Source organism: Arachis hypogaea, chromosome 10 (assembly GCF_003086295.3).
Source record: "Arachis hypogaea cultivar Tifrunner chromosome 10, arahy.Tifrunner.gnm2.J5K5, whole genome shotgun sequence".
Taxonomy (NCBI): Eukaryota; Viridiplantae; Streptophyta; class Magnoliopsida; order Fabales; family Fabaceae; genus Arachis; species Arachis hypogaea.
The window spans coordinates 105619694-105640510 of NC_092045.1; the positions used below are offsets into that span (position 1 = coordinate 105619694).

At 28.8% G+C, this 20817-nt stretch overlaps 2 protein-coding genes across 2 annotated transcripts; one reads left to right on the forward strand and one right to left on the reverse strand.

Annotated features, from left to right (window-relative positions):
- The first annotated feature begins 7936 nt into the window (after positions 1–7936).
- Positions 7937–12674, forward strand: LOC112716291 (uncharacterized). Its single transcript, XM_025768164.3, has 9 exons — positions 7937–8130; positions 8859–8974; positions 9117–9174; positions 9505–9654; positions 10024–10234; positions 10910–10955; positions 11671–11791; positions 11906–11978; positions 12231–12674. The coding sequence occupies exons 1-9, from the start codon at positions 8049–8051 to the stop codon at positions 12460–12462; spliced, it is 1089 nt and encodes a 362-aa protein (XP_025623949.1). The 5' UTR covers positions 7937–8048; the 3' UTR covers positions 12463–12674.
- Positions 12675–13971: 1297 nt separating this feature from the next.
- LOC112716290 (PHD finger-containing protein 6) lies at positions 13972–19469 on the reverse strand. Its single transcript, XM_025768162.3, has 8 exons — positions 19085–19469; positions 18791–18969; positions 17686–17768; positions 16587–16990; positions 16316–16430; positions 15152–15370; positions 14932–15056; positions 13972–14737 (listed from the first exon to the last, which is right to left on the reverse strand). Exons 2-8 carry the CDS (start codon positions 18812–18814, stop codon positions 14286–14288), a joined length of 1422 nt encoding a protein of 473 aa, XP_025623947.1. The 5' UTR covers positions 18815–18969; positions 19085–19469; the 3' UTR covers positions 13972–14285.
- Between the last annotated feature and the right edge of the window lie 1348 nt (positions 19470–20817).

Genomic DNA, 20817 nt, shown 5'->3' on the forward strand with positions numbered 1-20817 from the left:
AAGAACCAAGAACACAGAACCTCAAAGACAAAGATACTTGAGGTACAACTTAAAGAAAAAGAAAATATCTTTTCGAGTATTTTACACATATACTAGTATGAAAAATGCTATATATTCTTTAAAATTCAGCTTCCACTTAGCTTTTAAATTTAAATAATATTATTTAATTAAATTTTAGTCAAAACACATTCTTAATTTATAACTAAATATGTTAGTATGTAATTAAAATTAATTTAAATTTTAAATATTAAAATTTCTCTAACTTCTTATCTACTTCATGAAGTAGTTATTTTATCAATTTTTTATTTATTTGCACGTTTCTCCTCTCTCTCGTGTAAGTTTTTTTTTTCTTTTCTCTCACGTTCTTCACACAAATTTTCATAGAAGAGTATTACTCTTCTACAAATAAATTTACTATTTCATATTCAACATTTTATTATTATTATTATTATTATTATTGATGAGTCGTGCTATTTTGTTCCTATTTCGAGTGACCTACATGCTAACTCAAAATTTATTCATCATCATTGTCGAATGAAATTTTAATAAGATTATATCAATATTTGAATTAAACAATAAATGAATTATCAGTCTATACATCAATATTCTTTTCTTCTTCTTTACTTTCTTTTTTCTTTCTTTCTTTTATTTTTTTAAATCTTTATCTCTAGAATGATTAGAGATGACCACCAACATAAAATAATTAGACCGAATTAAAGATAAATAAAAGAGCAATTGTAGGTATTCGGAAAAAAAATAACAAATAAAAATTTGTTAAAAGTTTATAGTTTTTAACAATTTTTTTATTAGATTTTTTTATTACTTATTTGAATATTAACGCTTTTAAAATGATTAAAATATATCTTGGTAAAAATTATTTTTTTCAATTGTAACACATCTAAAATTATTAAGTTATACAAAAAATATTTTTGAAACACATCCAAAATCATAAATCTAAAATTTATATTTAAACATTAAAAATATAATTAATTTTTTATATCTTATTCAATAAAAATTCATATAATATTTCTCTTTTTTAATAGTTAGATTTTTTCATTACTTATTTGAATATTAATGCTTTTAAAAGTATCAAAATGTATGTTTGTAAAAATTCATTTTTGTTTTTAATTATAACAAATCTAAAATTATTAAGTGATACATAAAATATTTCTGAAAACACATCCAAAATCAGAAATATAAATTTAAACGTTAAATATAAAATTAATTTTTTTATATCTTATTCAATAAAAACTCATCTAATATTTTTTATTTTTTTATTATTTGTTAAATTTTATCGTTACTTATTTGAATATTAATGCTTTTAAAATTATTAAAATGTATGTTTGTAAAAATTGGTTATTTTTTCATTTATTACACATCTAAAATTATTGACTTATATACGAAATATGTTTGAAGCATCTAAAATCATAAATTTAAAATTTAAATTTAAATGTTAAAAATAAAACTAATTTTTTTATATTTTATTTGATAAAAACACATCTAATATTTCTTATTTTTTTATTAATATTTTTAAAATTATTAAAATGAATAATTAAACTAAGTTTTTTAGATCTTATTCAATAAAAGTATATCTAACATCTTAGTACAAAATATGATCTCTTTTAAAGATTTTAGATATGTGGATTAATAATTAAAACTCTTAAAATTTATTTTTTGAATTTTAAAATTAAAATCTTCAATTTTACTGAATTTAATTTTTGAATATATATTTAAATGATAATATGTTAATAATTAAAAATACTAAAATTAAAATAGAAATTTTAAATTTTAAATTTTAAATTTCAGTTTTATTTAGTTTGTATTTTGAATATGTATTTAATTTTAAAAAAATATTAAATTTATTTAAATGTATTTATTTTAATTTTTTTTAAATTATTATAATAAAAAATTAATTAAAAAATTACTTTTAAAAGATAGTTAATCGTACTGTTCTGGTACGTTGAGCAGTGATAACCTTACCACACACGCAAGTTACAGAAAAGTAACAGAATTATTTTCTAACTACTTTTCACTAACTAATTTATTACTTAATTACATCATTACCCTTGACGCAAGGAAATATTGAATTGAATAAAGTTATCAATAGCTTTTCGTCAAGAAGGTAATGTGCTTCGAGTCCCAGGAAATTATGAAACGAACAAACCCACCACCATCCTTTATATCCTTCCAAGTTCCACCAACAACCAACTGACCAAGAGCTTACCTTTCAACCAATTCAGTAATGCCAGAGTCAGTATGCATGTAGGGTTATATATGATTTGGTTAATAAAAAAATTAAATTTGTTTTTAGTTAATAAAAAAATTAATTTTAGTTAATTAACTAAATTAATTTTATATAATAAAATTAGTTATTAATCAGTTATAAAATTTGAAAATCAGTTTTTAATTGATTATAAAAATAAAAATCAGTTTTAAAAAAATAATTGGCCTGGTTTTTGAATTAAAAAAAAACTGATTTTTAAATAAAAAATCGATTTTCTAAAAAAATTATTTTTTTAGTTGAATTTTTAATCTAAAAAATTAAAATTAAATTTTTTAAAATTTGATTTTAATTTTAGTTAACTAGTTAAAAATTAATTTTTTTTATATGTGACTTTGATTAATCATGTGGTTATAATTTTTTAATGGATTAACACATTTTGATTTTCCCCTAAATATGGTATGCAGATTTTGGGGATAGTCATATAAATCTTTTAACCTCTAGAGATGTTTCTATTTCAAATGAGTAAGCCTATGTTGGTAATGACAAAAGAGTCTTTATCTTAAATCGTGATTCATCTCTGTTATATGATAAATGTAGAAATATATCTTATCAACTGAACAATTTTTTGCATGTATCTAACAAAAATCAGAATTTTATAAGTGTGTCAAAATTTAGTGCTGACAACTATGTATTTTTTGAATTTTACCTTAATTTTTATGTGGTTCGTGATCAAGTTATGCCAGAATAATAAAATTCTTTTTTAACTATTTTTCATTAACTAACTTATTACTTACTTACATCATTATCCTTGACACAAGGAAATATTGAATTGAACCATGTAAAAAATATTAACATTAAATAATAATTTAAGTTTTTGGAAATTGTCATTTACATAGAGTGTTAGTAATTCTTTTCTAAAATATTATCTGTATTTACGGTTGGCATAGGAAATGCTAAAAAAATAATAAATTAATAATAAAAGATGACATGATAGTATGTTTTAAACGAATTTAATTTAACGTATTTTTAATATAAGATAATTTTATATGTATGACATTTTTTAGCAAAATAATTATTTTCTATATTAATTGTATGAATGAACATTTAAAAAAATTATAATTAAAAGATTATATAAAAATATTTTATATTATTAATATATTAAAATTAATTTTTTTAAAAATAATAATAATTTGATAATAGATTCTAAAATTATTAGTGTTTTGTGGGTTACTTGAAACAATGATTTAGGTACCTACAAGAGACTTCTTCTGAGGTGGCAACATCAGATGCTGTCGTTCAAGTTTCTCATGAGAAGGTTGGAGGTAGTACCTATAAGAGACTTCGACATTTAAGTTAGGAAGAACTCGACTTTAAGCATATTTTTTAATAGATTAAATTCTGAATCAGTATATTTATAGTAGTAGTAGAATAGATAACTCACTTTTTAGAAGAGGTTTATTTCCTTTTGTTGAGGAAGTTGTTGAGATTTTCCTTTTAAATAAATAGGATTAGGAGTCCGTTACTTATCATTAATAATTATATAATGGCAATACATGGGTTGTGTCCAAATTTTTTTCCAGTATTACCCTCTCTAATTAACTTCTCCACTTAATGTCAGTTATCTCTGAAAAACTCTCATTACTCCACTTGGCCACTTGACGTACCTGTCACCTCTTGACAGTGTATTATGGTTGTTAATTGTTCCCTTAAAAAATTTACGCTATTAATTTAATATTTGAATTTTTTTTGTTGTTGTTAATTCTTTACTTAAAAAATTTACACTATTAATTTAATATTTGAATTTTTTTATTATGGTACTATTTTAATGTACTCTAAATTTTTATTATGTATTTATAATTTTGATAAAAATCATTCTTAAAAGAAATATTAATCTTATTTTTTAATTTTTTTTTGTCCAGATAATATTAAATTATTTATATTAAAAGATTTACGAAATTCAAAAAATATTATTTATATGTTAAAAATCTGTTTTTAGATATTCAAGTATTAGAATTGGTCCAAATAACATTGGTTAGTTGTGTATATATATTCCATTAGTTTGTTAATTTTATCTTTTGAATTATTTTTTATTATTGTACTATTTTAATGTACTCTAATTTTTTATTGTGTATTTATAATTTTAAAAATAATCATTAGAAGAAATATTAATTTTATCTCTTAAATTTTTTAGCTTTGACAATATTAACTAATTTATATTAAAATATTTAGATAATTCCAAAACTATTATTTATACTATAACAAAATAACAACATACAAAAAAAATATGGGAGTTTGATGTTCAATTTTTTTTATTCAGTGAGTTCTACTTGACAGTTGTTGTATAAAATATTTATTTAAAAATATTAGTAATTTTTTATTTAATTTATACGGTAAATAATAATATTTTATGTAATTTTATTTTATTTAGTATCAAATAAATTTAGATTTGAATTTTCTTTTATTCTTTTCGAATTGAAATAGTCCCATTGCATGATTGACAACTTTGATTTCTATTATAATAACTATTTTTTCTATTATTTTCTATTTACTATTTTTTTTATTTTTGTCATAATAACTTTTTTTATCTATACCAATATATAATGGGATAGAAAAGTTTGGTATCCAATTCCTTCTCCCTATTTTATCCCTATTTCTTTTTTATTTTTGTTACACATTAAATTTAATATAACAAACTGTTACCACGTCCTCAATTTTTTATTTTTTTATAAAAGAATTTATCTCACGACAGAGTATTAAATTGATTCATTTTCAACCCCCACGACATATTTTAAAACTGATTTACTTCCAATAAAAAACTGCTCCCACTACGTACTCAATTTAAAAACTGAAACCCCAACAGAATTAAATACTTTTTCACTTTCAATTTTGGTCTCACAAACCTTTTTGATTCTCTACATTTTGCTATCTTTTTGACAAATAGAACTGGAAACTTCACAAAATCAACAATCAACGTCGACCCACTTGAACAGAATATGCTAGGCGAAGAAGACAACATGATCGAAGAACAAAGACAACAACACCTAGCTAGAAGACGTGCAACTTATCCGTAGATGATTCGACAAGGAAAACAAGTTGCCATATCAACTGACTCCAATTCCAACTCCAATGCCAAACGCAGGTAGAGGTACTCGATTAACTACAAACATAGGAGTAGCCCAATTGACTACAATTAAACAAATGACCAAAGCTACCATCCATTATCAATTTGATACAGGTAACACGATAACTAATTTTCTTTGTTATGAATTCAATTAGTTTTTAATAATTATATTTTACTATTGAAACATACAGGGATGGAAGCGTATGACAATGGAACAAGCACAAGTAACAGAAATCTATAACAATATATAATGTGCTTTCTAATGTTGCCCTTAATGATAGAGATTCTCCCGTACATGCGTCTTTTACTTTAAATAAAAGAACTTTCACCGGTAACAGCAACACATGTTATTCTATCTTATTTTCATTCTGTTTCACTAATAGTTGTAGGAACCGTAACCTCTTCTTCAATTCTTTATTCCAATAATTTATCCATTTAATTAATTTTATCCGTTTTCAATTTTTCTTACTTCTCTTTCCAAGTCTGAATGTGTTTCTCTGTATGTAACAATTATTTAGATGAATTTTTGTAATTTTCTGAACTAGATAATGACTATGCCCAATGTTGATTTTCGACGCCATGTATAAAAGGAGGAAAAAAATAATTAGGGGTGATAAATAATTTTTTATAGATCTTATCATTTTATTTTGGGTATATTCTTTATGTGAGTACTTTATACCAAGTTTGATCTCATTATTCAATTTTTAGTGCTTCTCCTCTTGCCATTAGGTGCACTCTTCTATATTATTACTGTTGCCATCATTCTCATTCCTGAATATCGTGATTGTATCGCTTCCATCTTTTCCTCACTTTCATTTACTACAATTGCAAATTTTATAACATTTTATTGTTGATATTAATTTCACGCATAACTTTCACCTTCATTTTCCTTTCTTTTCAGTTTACTTACCAAACTGTATTCATTCTTATATATTTTTAATCTATCTTTCACGTACAAAATTTCTCTCATCAATTTAATTTAAAAAAATGATTATTTTTTTATCTGATATTTATTTTTTAATTTTTTTTGACATGTATATACCTATCAATAATGAACCGAAGAACTCTCATAAATTATTTTGTTAACTCATTCTTATATATTTTTAATCTGTCTTTCACATACAAAGTGATGAAAAAAATGAGAGCTGCCATAATGGTATTATGGTAATTGATTGCGGAAAAAAATAAAATAAGACAACATAATAGTGACGGTGAGACGATAATAGTTATCCATGTAAAAAGAATGATAAGAAAAAATGATAGTGTATAATATGATGAGATGATATAATCAAAATAAAAATTAATAATTTTAAAATAATAATAAAATTAAAAATAATTAAAGATGTTTAATATAAGATTAAAATTTTTTTTTATCTATTCGAATTATACATAAAGATAACGAGTATTTTGAATATAAAATTTTAAATTTACTTCAAATTAAATAAGATTGAGAAAATAAATAAATTTAATATATAAATAACTAATTTGTAAACCATGTTAGTAAATCTTTATCTTAATTTTAGTATACATAATAATAATAATATAAATTTTTAAATTTTTTAATTTAAATTAAATTATTTTATATTTTTTACATATCTTAAATAATTTAAAATATTTAATTTTTTATAATTAATTTTTATTTATTGATATCAAATTTATAATTTTAAAAACAAAAAAATAAAAAAGCGGCTGAACAGACACTTTCAGCAGCTTTTCTATTATTTTTAAGAAATTAATTTTATTTTTTTGTTAATATATCATTCATTCTTCAAATTTATTAGATAAGTATTTTTTATTTTAATGTTGATGTGACTTTATTTATATCATATTTTATTAAAATTAAAATTACTATAAACCAAAATATAATTCAAAAAATAATGATAATAACATTTTTCTGATTCAAAAAGAGTATATATAAACCAAAATACATATTAGTTATTTATAAAAGATAATTTTTACTTAAATGTCAAATAAAAGTACTATTATTTTAATATTAAATTAAAAAATATATATTTTTTTATCTATTAGAATTATGGATGGAGATAAAAAATATTTTGGATATAAATTTTTAAATTTGTTTCTAATTAAATAGAATTGAAAAAATAAATAAATTTAATAATATTTATAAATAACTAATCTTTAAATAATATTAATAAATTTTTATATTAATTTTATTACACATAATAGCAAATTAATATTTTTTAATCTTATTTTTTAATTTAAATTTATTTTTTAATATTTTACATGTTAAATAATTTAAGATATTTTATTTTTTTATAATTTATTTTTAATTATTATTAAATTTATAATTTTAAAATAAAAATATAAAATTAATTTTTAAAACTCAATAGAAAAGCGGCTCAACAGGCACGAGCTAGTTTAGATAAATGGAATCGAACTCATATCGCTGTGTTCGAATAAATTAAAATAATATTTATAGATTGAGCTTTATTCATTTTGGCCTGGTTAAATTATGGGCCAATGAACAATTAATAATTAGGTTTCACAAAAAAAAGTCAGTCCATTTTCGTGAAGAATTAAATTCAAAAAGAAAAATGAAATAAAAGAAAATTAATAAAATTATCCATCTTATTTATTTATTCATTTATTTGTATGATTTTTTTTCCGCTGTGGAAGGTAGTTTCCTTTTTCAGTGTTGCCAAAACCCTTTCAAAGCCCTAATAGGCGAGGAAAATACAGGCAATGACCTCTTCTATGGCGGTTCAGAGCTCCAATCCCCGCGAAGCAAAACCTTCAAAGAACGATCTCAGTTCTCACTTCTTCGGTAAGCACTTCTGATCCTCGATCTTCGGTAACCGTTTCATTTTAATTTGTAACCACTTTGATCTTAAACGACGGAATAACATGATCGACTTATCGAGTCTCATTATTTGAAATCTTGGAACTTGGAACATTATAAGTTCACCGCTATTAGGATAATGCCACCGTCTAGTTATAGTTTTCGGATGGTTGTAACATTAGGATTGAAAACCCATGTTTTTTTTTGTTTTTTTGCTATTTTTTCACTTATTTCTGTTATTTTTGTTGATGATAGCTAGGTTGATAGTGCTGCATTTGAATGTTTTTGGTAGCTGATAAATCCTTTATATTTGAAGCTTCTTGATTTTTCTTAGTTGTTGAATTTATGAGTAGAAAAATTTGCATACTGGGATCAAGTTATGATGTGGTGAATCTGGGGTGTATACACTCTATGTGTACTTAATCTGATACATGATTAAGACTCAGGAATTTCTGGATAACGAGTCATGGTATTAGCATAGGGTTTTACTTGTGAGAAGTACAAGTGTACAACCCTATAAGAAAATTTGGCTCTTTTTGGCTACACGCATTATTTCTCTTTGCATTGTACACTTTCTATTTGTTGATCTCGTTATCTTTTCTTATCCATCTTCAAACAAAGCTTTGTTGTCAGTAGAAAACAAATAGAGTTGCATTTGTTTTTCCTTTTATGAAATTATTATTTAATCATTTTCTTATATATCGGTGTTCAAGTATGGAGAGAGTTTGTGTGGGGAGCTGTTGCTGGGGCTTTTGGGGAAGGAATGATGCATCCAGTTGATACCATTAAAACCCGAATACAAAGCCAAGCTATTCTTGCTGGAGTTCAGGTTTTTTGGCAACCCATGGATAAAATATCCTGTATTTTATATGCTCACAAACACAACATACACTAACATTTGAAAGTTCCATAGAAGTTTCTGTTCATATATACTTCTATCTAAAACTTTTTTGCTTTCCTGCAAACATTAGAATCAGAAGAGCATATTGCAGATGGTGCGACTTGTCTGGCATGAGGATGGAATAAGAGGTATGTTATTTTGATTATTTCCATGCTGAGGATTAATTTTTACAGTATTTTAAATATGAAATTTCCTTTGTTAAATGATAGGGAAGCTTCTTTTGTTTTAAAAAATAAAAGCTTATAGTCAATTATTTTTAAGAGAGCTGTTGGCAAAAATCTTTTTCCATTTTTCTTTTCTGAGTGTAAAATTAACGTGTGCTTATATTGTACACATAGCCTTCATTCACAAGAATTTTGTCATGCCATCAAAATCAGCTTTGTTGTTGTTATTATGTTCTACACGTTGGCGTCCAAATTGAAAATATGTGCCTTTTGTGATTGGTTTATATTGTGTAGGCTTTTACAGGGGTGTAGCACCTGGCGTTATTGGGTCTCTTGCAACTGGTGCAACATATTTTGGTGTTATAGAGTCCACTAAAAAGTGGATTGAGGATTCACATCCTAGGCTTAAGGGCCACTGGGCACATTTCATTGCTGGAGCTGTTGGTGAGCTAATCTGGAGCATCTAAAACTTTTGTACCTCCTGAAGTTATTCATATTGACTCACTAAGTGTTATGTTTAGGAAAAAATGCAATGTGACTGAATATGCCAAAGTCCCCCCCCCCCCCCCCCCCCCTCTTTCTTTTTCTGTTTCAGCGCCCATTTTAATTTTGTACATAAGTTTAATATTTCTCCAGCAGGTTACAATCTGTTCTCTCATACTCCTTTAGGTATCAAAGCTTGTTGTCATACATTCCCTATATTCACTCCTTCCTTCTACATTCAAATGTATTTTAAGCATGAATTCCGTGAAACTGTGACCATTTGGTTTTGCAAAGAATAATGTTCTGCCTCATGTTAATGTATATTTGCAGGAGATACTCTTGGTTCTGTTGTATATGTTCCATGCGAAGTGATGAAGCAACGCATGCAAGTGCAGGGGACATATTCATCTTGGAGTTCTATCGCCATGAATGATGGCATTGCAATGAATTCTAGCCAAAAACTGTATGGTTATTATACAGGGATGTTCCATGCGGGCTGCTCAATATGGAGAACACAGGGCTTAAAGGGTTTATATGCAGGGTATACTCTAGAAACACTCAATTTCTCTTATATAACTTGCATAATGACACTAGAGGTCCTGTTTCAGATTTGATAGATTTTTGGATGCAGTATTTATCCTAGGAAACAATCAGGCAATTCTTTTCATGATTCAGTTTTATTATTTTGTAAATGTCAATAGGTGTCAGTTGATGCTGAGTGGGTAAACAGCAACCGGAGATGTAAAATGAGTCTATGTGATATGAATGTGTCATAATGGGAAATCAAACTGTTTCTGCTTTATATGAAATCTAGTTTCCTTCTTGATCCACAATAATTTACCGTGTGATATATATACTATAATGATCATTAACCCCAAAATTTATATTAACTGGACATTAGTATGTATATAATTGAATAGCTAGCTTTTACTTATATTTTTAAAAAAATATCAATATCAATCACCGACACAAAGTAGTTCAGTGAAACAGGGTCAACTAACCTTCAATTTATATTGAATCCTTTTGCGGGGAAGCCTTGAAGTCTTGAGCTACTTACATAATATTCAATTGACAGTTAGGTTGAACTTCGATATTTGCAAGAATTTAGTTAGCAGGGTCAAAACTTACTGATGACGTATCTTTTCTTATATTAAGATAATTGTTGAATTTGTTTATTTGTCTCATAACTTGGTGCATGAACCTTTTTTTTTGGCAGATATTTCTCTACTCTTGCAAGGGATGTTCCATTTGCTGGCCTAATGGTATTATTTTAGATAATTCAAAGTTCCATTAGATTCAGTATTCCATAATTACCAATTTCTTTGTTTTATATATACATGTAAATTTAAATGTGTTCTTGTTTGGCCTTTTCACATTTTGTTAGAAGTCCACCGACGGATGTGAAAGGCATCTTCTGATTTGTCACTGCCGTGCAGGGGCTTAAGTTGGCACTAAACTTGACAATGAGATAGAGATCCTCCCATCTTTTATTCTTCATCTTAGTGATATTCTAAAATTAGCTGGAATCTAAAATATAAAATTTGTTCTCTTTTGGGAAGTTCATGGAATTTTTAAATCTTATTACTTTCTGTAGGATTTGTGGATAACTGATATGGCTGCAAAGGGAAAACAGTGTTGGTAGCTTTTACCTTCCTTGTTTAGCATGCAAAGATATGGTCGATAATTTGACAGCAATATTACTGTCAGTCTGTCACTATGGGATTGATATGGCTCTGTAGTTAGTCTCTGCTTTCTGGTAGTGTGCAGCTTTTGAAAGAGTGACAGTATATAACACGGATATCTGTTGTTTGCCCACAAGATAAAAAAGAAAAATGTTGCATTGTTAGGTTAATCAATGAGTGCAGTTAAATTTAGATGTCTCAATCTGCTACCACCTTGGTCTTGATTCTGGAAAGCCATCAACATTTTCTTTTTCTTTACAAACTTCTGATGTTATAATTTTACTTCCTTCTATAGGTCATGTTTTATGAAGGTTTGAAAGATGTTACTGAATATGGGAAGCAAAGATTGACATCCAACTCAAATTGGCATGTCAATAACTCGTTTGAGGGACTCGTTTTAGGAGGATTAGCTGGTGGTATGTCTTATGCTGCGCCTTCAATCCTAATCCATGCGGTTTTTCTAATCTAATATACAACACAGTGAACGGTTCAGAAATCATTGTTAATTTGTGGTCACAATCATTAAACAGGTCTTAGTGCATATCTCACCACCCCGTTGGATGTAATCAAAACAAGATTGCAAGTGCAGGGTTCAACTTTAAGGTATCAATTCGATTTAGTAAACTACCAACACTTGATACATGGTGTAACCTGTCACCAGTAAACTACTAGCATTCTTCTGTATTTGTTTGCTTGGATATCATATGCTTTTGGTATTTCCAGTATAGAAATGGCTTTCTACAAAATAGCAACTTGTATTTTACTTGTTCATTCTCTCAACAAGTTCACAAATTGGCCTATTTTGTGTTAGTGACCATTTCGTGTTTCTAATCTGACCTTCTTATATTCTTTTAGGTATAACGGTTGGTTGGATGCAATTTGCAATATATGGGAAAAGGAAGGCATGAAGGGGATGTTCAGGGGTAGCATCCCAAGGATTTCATGGTACATTCCGGCTTCTGCACTTACATTTATGGCTGTGGAATTTCTCAGAGACCATTATAATGAAGGAGCCACTGACAAGAAGGTGCAAGAAGTTGCAAGACTATCAGTCGACAAGAAGAAACCAATGCAAGAGGTTTCTTAGATCAACTTGTGGTGGGAACCACATTTACTTCCCATCAAAATTTTTACAGAAGATGGGAGGCTGTACATCTGAATTCTTAGACATTCTCATATTTTAGACCCCCCATTTTTTTGAACATGCAAAATTTAGCTTCTACATCAAAATTTTGGCTTTGTTGGTTTGGCTTATATTCAATAAAACTAGGGTGGGGTGAGGGACTCGCACCTTCTTAAGTTTCTCTTGGAAATGCATGGATCTCAATTAAAAGAGGAAGTTGACAACCATTTTAGTATTCGTTCCACTGGATTTGCTAGACAGTAGACACTGGACAGAAATTTAAAACGGTCCTCAATCCAAATATTTTCATCCAATACAGATGTTAGTTTACCATAGCCTGACCGTTTCCATATCTCTATATGTAAAAAGAGAAACAGTACTTAAAGATTTAACAATATAGAGACAATCCTTAATCTAAGCTACTATGGTTCTCTTGTGTCTCATACTTTTCCAAAGATTGTTAAATTCATTTTCCTGTCTGGAGTTACTTTTTAACATCTGAAGTACTGATTCTAATTTGCTTTTTGTCATTATTCCCAACTCTTTAGTTTTTACCAATAATCCATAAGAAAAACAAATAATGATTTAGTACACGTAGGTATGTAATAAGAGGTAAAGCCAAAAGTAGAGATATATCTATAAGAGATTACAAACCATATTTTCATTATATATAAGTATAAATATAGATAATTGTAGAAAATATGAGTTCCCTTCGCATCTACTGTTTAGGAGAAAAACATCTTGAGATTATTGCAGAATAAAGTTTAATTTAAAGTGTAACAATTAAATATTTTTTCTGTTATAATAACCTTTTTCAACATTTAAATACGGGAGTCATTGATTTGTGAAACTGATTCTATAAAGGTGTATCTTTTGCTGAACAATATTACCAACTATGCTGCAGGTGATAATATGGATATTATAGAGATCATAGAGTTGTTAAATAAGAACTGAGAGGTATCCTTCACTTGGGTTAGAAGAGAAGTTAATGTTGCTGCAGATGATCTAGCTAAGATAGGGGATAAGAGTGATTATTCTCATTTGGTGTGGATTCAGCCAAGTGATGACTTCAAGCAGATTTTGTTGAAGGATTCTGCTGTGTAGCTTTTTGAGTTTGTGTTCCTGTTTGTTTTAGTTTTTGTTACAGACAAAAAAAAAAGTCACCGAGTGCAAATTTACTTCTATTAGTCAACTATTTTGCTATGCTTCTCATGTCCAAAAAAAAAAAAAAAAAAAAATAATACGGTAAAACACAAAAACTACTCTTCAAATATTAATATTATAAAGGTAATTAAAAACTGATTTTTTTTTCAAGTAAAATAAAGACTCGATAAACAATCGAACCACAATTAGCTTATCAGTCAGTTTAGCTGACGTCGTTCACCACCGACCGAAACTTTCGAATATTCGACAGATAAAAAAGATAGCGGACCCAAAAACACGAAAGAAAGAAAAATATCTCACCGCTGGAAGTAGAGAAAACAAGTATGTGCACATTCTATTAATGTCTTGACTCATAAGCCAGGAGCAACGAAGCCCACCAGAGTCTTCAATTTGATTTTCCAGTTTAGAAACTATACTACCATTCTAGCAAGCTACAACATCTGCAACTTGCCGAAGTTCCCAATTCACCATAGTTGATAAGCTATACAAACAATGTAAAATACCTTCTCTAGAATGTCAAGTTACTAATACCGGTTATACCTATTCTATTCAGTATTCACAAGTCCTCAAAGTTTGTTAGATCTTGAGGGTTTCACATTACCCTGCCCTGAAACTCCCACATATCATGTACCGTTAAATTTTGATCTTCCTCCCCCAGCCTCAGATTTACATGTAACTTTTCCAGCTTCAAAGCCTGGCGGTGGTTCATCCGGGTCATTCAGAGGATAAGGTTCTTTCTTGATGGAATTCTGTGGCAATGGAATTGACGAGAGCTTTTTGGTTTTCATCCTAGGCTTTGTACATGAAGGTGGTCTACCCTGAAGAAATATGTTGCTTGATGCAATGGCCTTCATTTCTTCCTTCCTGGAAGAGCTAAGAGAAATTCTAACCAGAGGTCTATCAACTTTTACTACACGATCGATTTTCTCAGCTATGTCCTTTCCTCCAATCATGTCCACATCCATATCAAGAGGGTCCATGTTAGATAGTGTTTCAGTAGCTTTACCAATTTTACTCCGGCGAAAGACTCCCCACAGGAAGCATCCTACATGTACTGCTGCTGTTGCAATGGTACCTGTGATTGCAAGAGACAAAATGCAAAAGGTGAGAGCAAAAACTGATTGAGTCATGATTGCAATAGAACAAAAAAATCCAACAAAGCACATACTTCCAAAACATATGTAAGATTCTAAGCATGTTTGGATCAAATGGAGGTGTGGGTCAGGGATCTAAGACTGGTACAGCTAATGCATGGAACAAGTAACTTACCCCTTGAGTGCGTATTAAGGAGATTTGAGGTGAACACCAACAACTCCACTCCTTGAATAGAACTTCTCAACATTGATTCTTTAGCATTCATAAACTCAATCATGCTAATGAAGTCCTTTCTGAACCTATACTCAATTTAGAACATGCAATATAAGTGGCTTAAATAACAGATAATGGTCCAGTATAACATGAGAGGATCGAAATAGGAACTTTTGCTAACCTCTCATTTTCATTTGATGGAAAGAAGTACAATGCAATATCTTGAAGATCAGGGCAATTGTTCTGGAAAACATCAGTCAAGACATCCAACCTAGGCAGTGACTCCAATTGAAGGGTTTGAGGCATTCTCTTTGAAAATTTATATGCCTTCCTATTAACGGTAGATGGAGGATGTGCCTCAAACCCATCATAGTGATTGCCAGATGCAACAAAACTACCCCTAAAAAATGGTTGCCACTGCATGTTAAATTTCCAATTCATAGAGCTACTCACTGAACTAAATGATAAAACATCAGTAGGTGTACAGTTGCTAAAAATTCTTTAAAGATTAACAGCCAGATACCGTAATTTTGTGTTGTCAGATATTATTCAACAAATTTAAAAATTGATCAGTGAGAACAAGAATAAAAATTGTGTAGTTTAGAAATAAATTAAAAAAAAAAGAATCATGATCTTGCATATGGTTAATAGAAGCTGTTCTTTGGCATAGAGATTCCAATTCAACAAAGAACAAACAAGCTGAGGTTGGTAAGCGTTGTGATATAGCGCAACTTTTGCTATACTATGGTGTCTATGACTGAAAAAGGAATGATAAAATTTTCAAGAGAATTCATCTTTACATAGAATTTGGGATAGGGTTATCTTCTTAGCTTACGCATGGCAATCATTTAATTGTCTGTTAAGAGTTGTTTCGCTTAGATATGACTTATGAGAAGAGATCGTATGCCTTTTTTACTTGACACAATCTCTTAGGATCCACGTGTTTACTTTTCATTTCTAGTTCTAGGATCCTACAGCTTTTTATTAAAGCAAACATTGAAAGCATCTGTCCACGTAGAATGAAAAGTTTATATTAAACTCCGTACAAAGCCTAATTTTATTTAGATGCATAAAGTGCAAAGGAAATCTGTCTCTCTCACATATGAAGAGGGACCAAAAACTTTGCTTTTTGATGTTTTTATCTAGCCCTAAGTATTGAGGACTTCTCGTCCTCAAAGCTGTATATATTAGCCTTCTCTTCTTGCTAACAATATTTCTTCTTTTTGCTTTAGAAAAAAAAGGCAGCCTGATAGGTTCCTCCTCACTACATATTGGAATTAGCTAAGCATTCACCAAGGATAATAAGAGGAAAATGGTTATACAAAACAAGGGAATGAATACGCACCTCCAGGCAGCAATTGAAGAGGGTAAAAATTTGAAAAGATTCATATTTTCCTGAATGCTCTGGTCATCATTCTTTTCAATATTGTGTTGTTCAGTTACAGCAGAAAGGGTACCACCTAAAGACACGATTAACCAAAAAGAAATATAATGTTCAAACACGACAATCTATAAGTAACTAGCACATCCAAAATTAAATGTCTAAATATGCAACAAGAGAAATATCAAGAGTGCAAAGGAATAATGATTGCATCCAAAGATAGAGAGACTCTCACCTTTTGATATTAAGTGAGAAGCGTGTTGATAAGTCACTGGCTTCTTGGATACTCCATCATTTCTTGGAGGCTTCTCAAGTGCAATAGGAGAATTGCTATGATTTGAATTTGGTGGCAGGGATGGACTCCTTGAAATTAAATTTTTTGATTTAACAGAAGTCTTCCGAGTCACCAACAAATTAGATTTTGCTGGAATAAGTTTAGAGGGAGGACTTCCAGTAGAAAGCTTCATGGCTTCATCTGTTGGAAGGAACTTCACCTTCCCTGTTGGTCTTTGCCTTTTACGAGCTTGCCATTCCAGATTGCGATTCCCTTTACATCGTGAAGGTGTCTCCCTTTTGGGTTGGCAAGAATCACAGGTCCACTGTTCAGGAATGCTGCTGAGTATAGTTTTCATGCAATAACTGAAATGGGAAATAGAAATAATTATATAACAGTAAAAATTATATAATAGTATTTATATTAAAAAATTATAAATATAATTATTTTTAAGTTTGTTACTAATATAATAATAAATAAATAATTATGAACATAAAAATTATAAAATACCTAATTTCTCAAAGATGATATGGAAATATATAATTGTTTGGAATTTAGTTTGAAAAAGCAAAATTGTAACTTACAAATTCTTTATCAGATTACACGAATACAATAATATCAATATATTTATTGAACATTTTAACTTTTTAACATAAAAGATTAAATTAAAACACTAATAAAATATAAAATATCACTAAATTAAATAAATGAATATACCTAATTCTTCTTCCGAATTTGCAATGTTTTCTATTTTTCTTCCAAAAGGTTTCAATTGCTTTCAGTACGGCGTTTCCTAATTGCTTTTGTTTAGGTTGTGTGAACATTAATTATTACAATGATACTGTGTTTTATTATGTTTAAATTTGTCAAAAACCTATTCCAACCGTTATATTTAAAGTAAAACATTTGAAGTAATTGTGAGGTAGAGTTATTAGATTTTTTTTTTTGGGTCAAGAGTAGGTAGAGTTATAGTTTAAGTGAGGGAGAGGACAGATGGTAATTATGGGAGAGGGAAGAATTCAAATGTGTAATGAAAGAATACAAGACGAGAGATTCATACCAGTGTTCACGAGCTACACATTTCGTGCAATTGAGAATTACTTCCCAAAAACCAACATCACCACATATATCACAAGGTTGAATCTGCATGGGTATAATGAATATATACATATCAACAATGAATGAATAACAGCTAATATTATAACCTAGAAAACTAAGAAGCGAACTTAACTGCAGAAGGCAAAAGCTGAGTATTGTAAAGTTTGCATTGCCACATAACAACTCATATGGTTCAAATAGTTGTTATTTAACCACCATAAATCACAACCAGCGATGTTCTTATGTGATGGTAATCAAACAATTTTGCATAGGTTCAGCATAGTCTTTTAATAATGGACAAAGGCAATGAAATTGACTATCACTTTGTAAAGGGTAAAATTCAGTTATAACAAACTGCTATTAATGCTAAAATTTGTAAATTCCAGCAACCAATTTACTTTAAAGAAAAGAATATCATTAACTAACAGAGAAGAACAAATCAAGAAAATGTAAAAAACAATTAAGGGGAAAAAACACAGAAAAAGAAGATATCTTTGAAGTGTAGCTTTCCAATTTCTCAACAAGTCAAAGAGGGGAATTCCCTTTTTAATTTAAAAAAAAAAAATCATGAACGTGTTAAATGTTAATAGATGCCAAACATCTAGTCCTATGCATAAACTTGCTTGTCTAAGAATCTGTTATTTAAGGTACACAAATTATGCTTCAACCAAATACTCCAAAGTGGACATAATTAATAATTTAATATTCACCTCCAGTTCAAGTATACACATAAGATTGTTGTACATGAAAAATATTATTGTTCAAACTTCAAAGTAAGAGCAAATATTATGATGCAATAATCAACCCTCAATGGAATAACTATAAACCCTATCAAAAGCAGAATCAAAACTCTTTAGTCTACTTCTACTGCAAGGAACCCCTGCTAAGTAGAATAAAAGCTTTTTTAATAGCAACTTCTTGCTCATTTTTATTTTAATAATTAAATAATTAATTAGTTAATTAGCGAAGCTGGAGGCAGAAAACATAATTTAAGAGTAATTGAAGAACCCACGGCGACGATATAGGGAGTCAGGGAAGAACGACAAGGTTAGAGACGAGGAGCTTACCGTCGAAGAAGCAAGCAGCGACATCACTCGCGGTGGAGAACGGAGAGGCGAGAAGAGAGGCGATTTGGGCTGCGCGCCTGCGACAGATACGAAGTAGACGAACCGTGAAGTAGCGACGCGGGTGAGGTGACCGATGCTGGTTGCGTCAACGACGGCGACAACTACCGAGAGAAGAAGCACTGAAGAAACATTCAAGATTGAAGAATAAATCAATAAAATTTTTGAAAATAAAACTCACGAAGCACTGAAGCAAGCAAGAAATGGCTAGTGAGGGAGGAGCCGAGAACTGCTTACCGCAGAGGTGAGCAGAGGCCGGAGACCGAAGAGGAGAGCCGACAAGATGAGCGACGGCAATGTGTCCGAACAGAGATTCCACGGCAAGGAGAAGAGGGCGAGTGGCAGCTGGTGGTGGGGGCTGCTGTTGTCTCTGATAGGGTTTTAGGTTTGGTTTGTGAATTCACTGTATTGTGAGAGAGACATTGCACATTGGAAGGGAGGGGGTTATACGAACAGACGGATACACAGTAAGGGGAGCAGAGAGAGATACAGAGAGAAATGGTCACACTCTTCAAATGATTATATCCAAATATTATTTATGCTTCATGTTTCATGAATAGAGAGCGAAAGGAATCGCACCGAATTGGACCTGCCCCTTCAACGGACTTGACTTGACTTCACTAAGGCTTGGTACGGCGAATTTTTTGTTTTTAAAATCTAGCTGTGTTTTGGTAAAATCAAGTTAAAAATCATTTTAATAAGTAGTATAATTGTATTTGGTAAATTAATTTTAAAATTAAGAGAATCATAATAAATATAAATATGAAGGTTAAATTTAGAAATTAATATATAAAATTATATTAATTTTTTAATTTTGATAAATATAAATTAATTTTAAAAAATTCTATTTTAAATACTTTTAAAAATATCATATCTTTTAAAAATTATAAATACAAATACATAATTTTTTGATTTACCATATATATAAATTAAAAAGGTCAAGTATTTTTTCAAAAGATTTTATTAAATTAAACCTAAGCCTTAAAAAGAGAAATGGATGTTATTACAAATGCATAGAAAATGAAAATTCTTTATCTAGTCTTAATTTGTAGAAATATTCCCAAAGTTGGCTTTAAATTATTTTTAGTGCAATTATATAATTAGAGAAATGTTACAAATAGAATATTATCAGAATTTATTATTTTTTTTGTAGATATTAGGATATACAACAAATTTTAACTTACTGCTATTTTTTTCAATTTAATATATAAAAGGTGTTTGGTATTTTGGATTTTATTTAAAGAAAGAGCAAAAAATTTTGAAAGAAAATGAAAAAATGATTTATATGACTTAATATTTTATCTTTAATTAACAATAAGGTTTAATAATTAAACCTAAAAATGAATAGGTGTCGCTTTTTAAATTAAAAAAAAAAGTATACATAATTTTTAAATTATTTACACAATTTCGTCAGTGGTGTAGCATCAATATTCTATCTAAATTTTATGTTTTTACAAGTTTTTAAGATGATTATTGAAATTTTTCTTATGTGAAGCCAATGATACTATAATTATGTCATGATTTTACGTTGGTTAGTCTTTGTTGTGGGTGTCAAGAGTTTCTAATTATGATAAATTGACAATATTATGAAGTTGGCCATATATAGGAGTTCCTTACTACAACGGAGTGAATTGATTAAATCTCTAAAGTAATTTTTGAAATTGACGTAGTACATTAAAATTATTTTTAAAATTTTAATTGCATTAAATATATCTTTGAAATTGAAAAATTTGTACCATATTAATCCTGACTTGTTTTTCGTTAACAATGCGCTGATATGACTTGATGACGTAGATTTTTGGTGACACGTATCACCTCATGATTTGACTACGTGTAATAATACGATGACGTATCGGTCAGTGACACGTGGCATACTGACGTGGATGGTTATACCATGTATCACAATGCTATTTTGTCATGTGTCAGATTATGCCACGTGTCACAATATTATTTATCTACATGTCATTCAC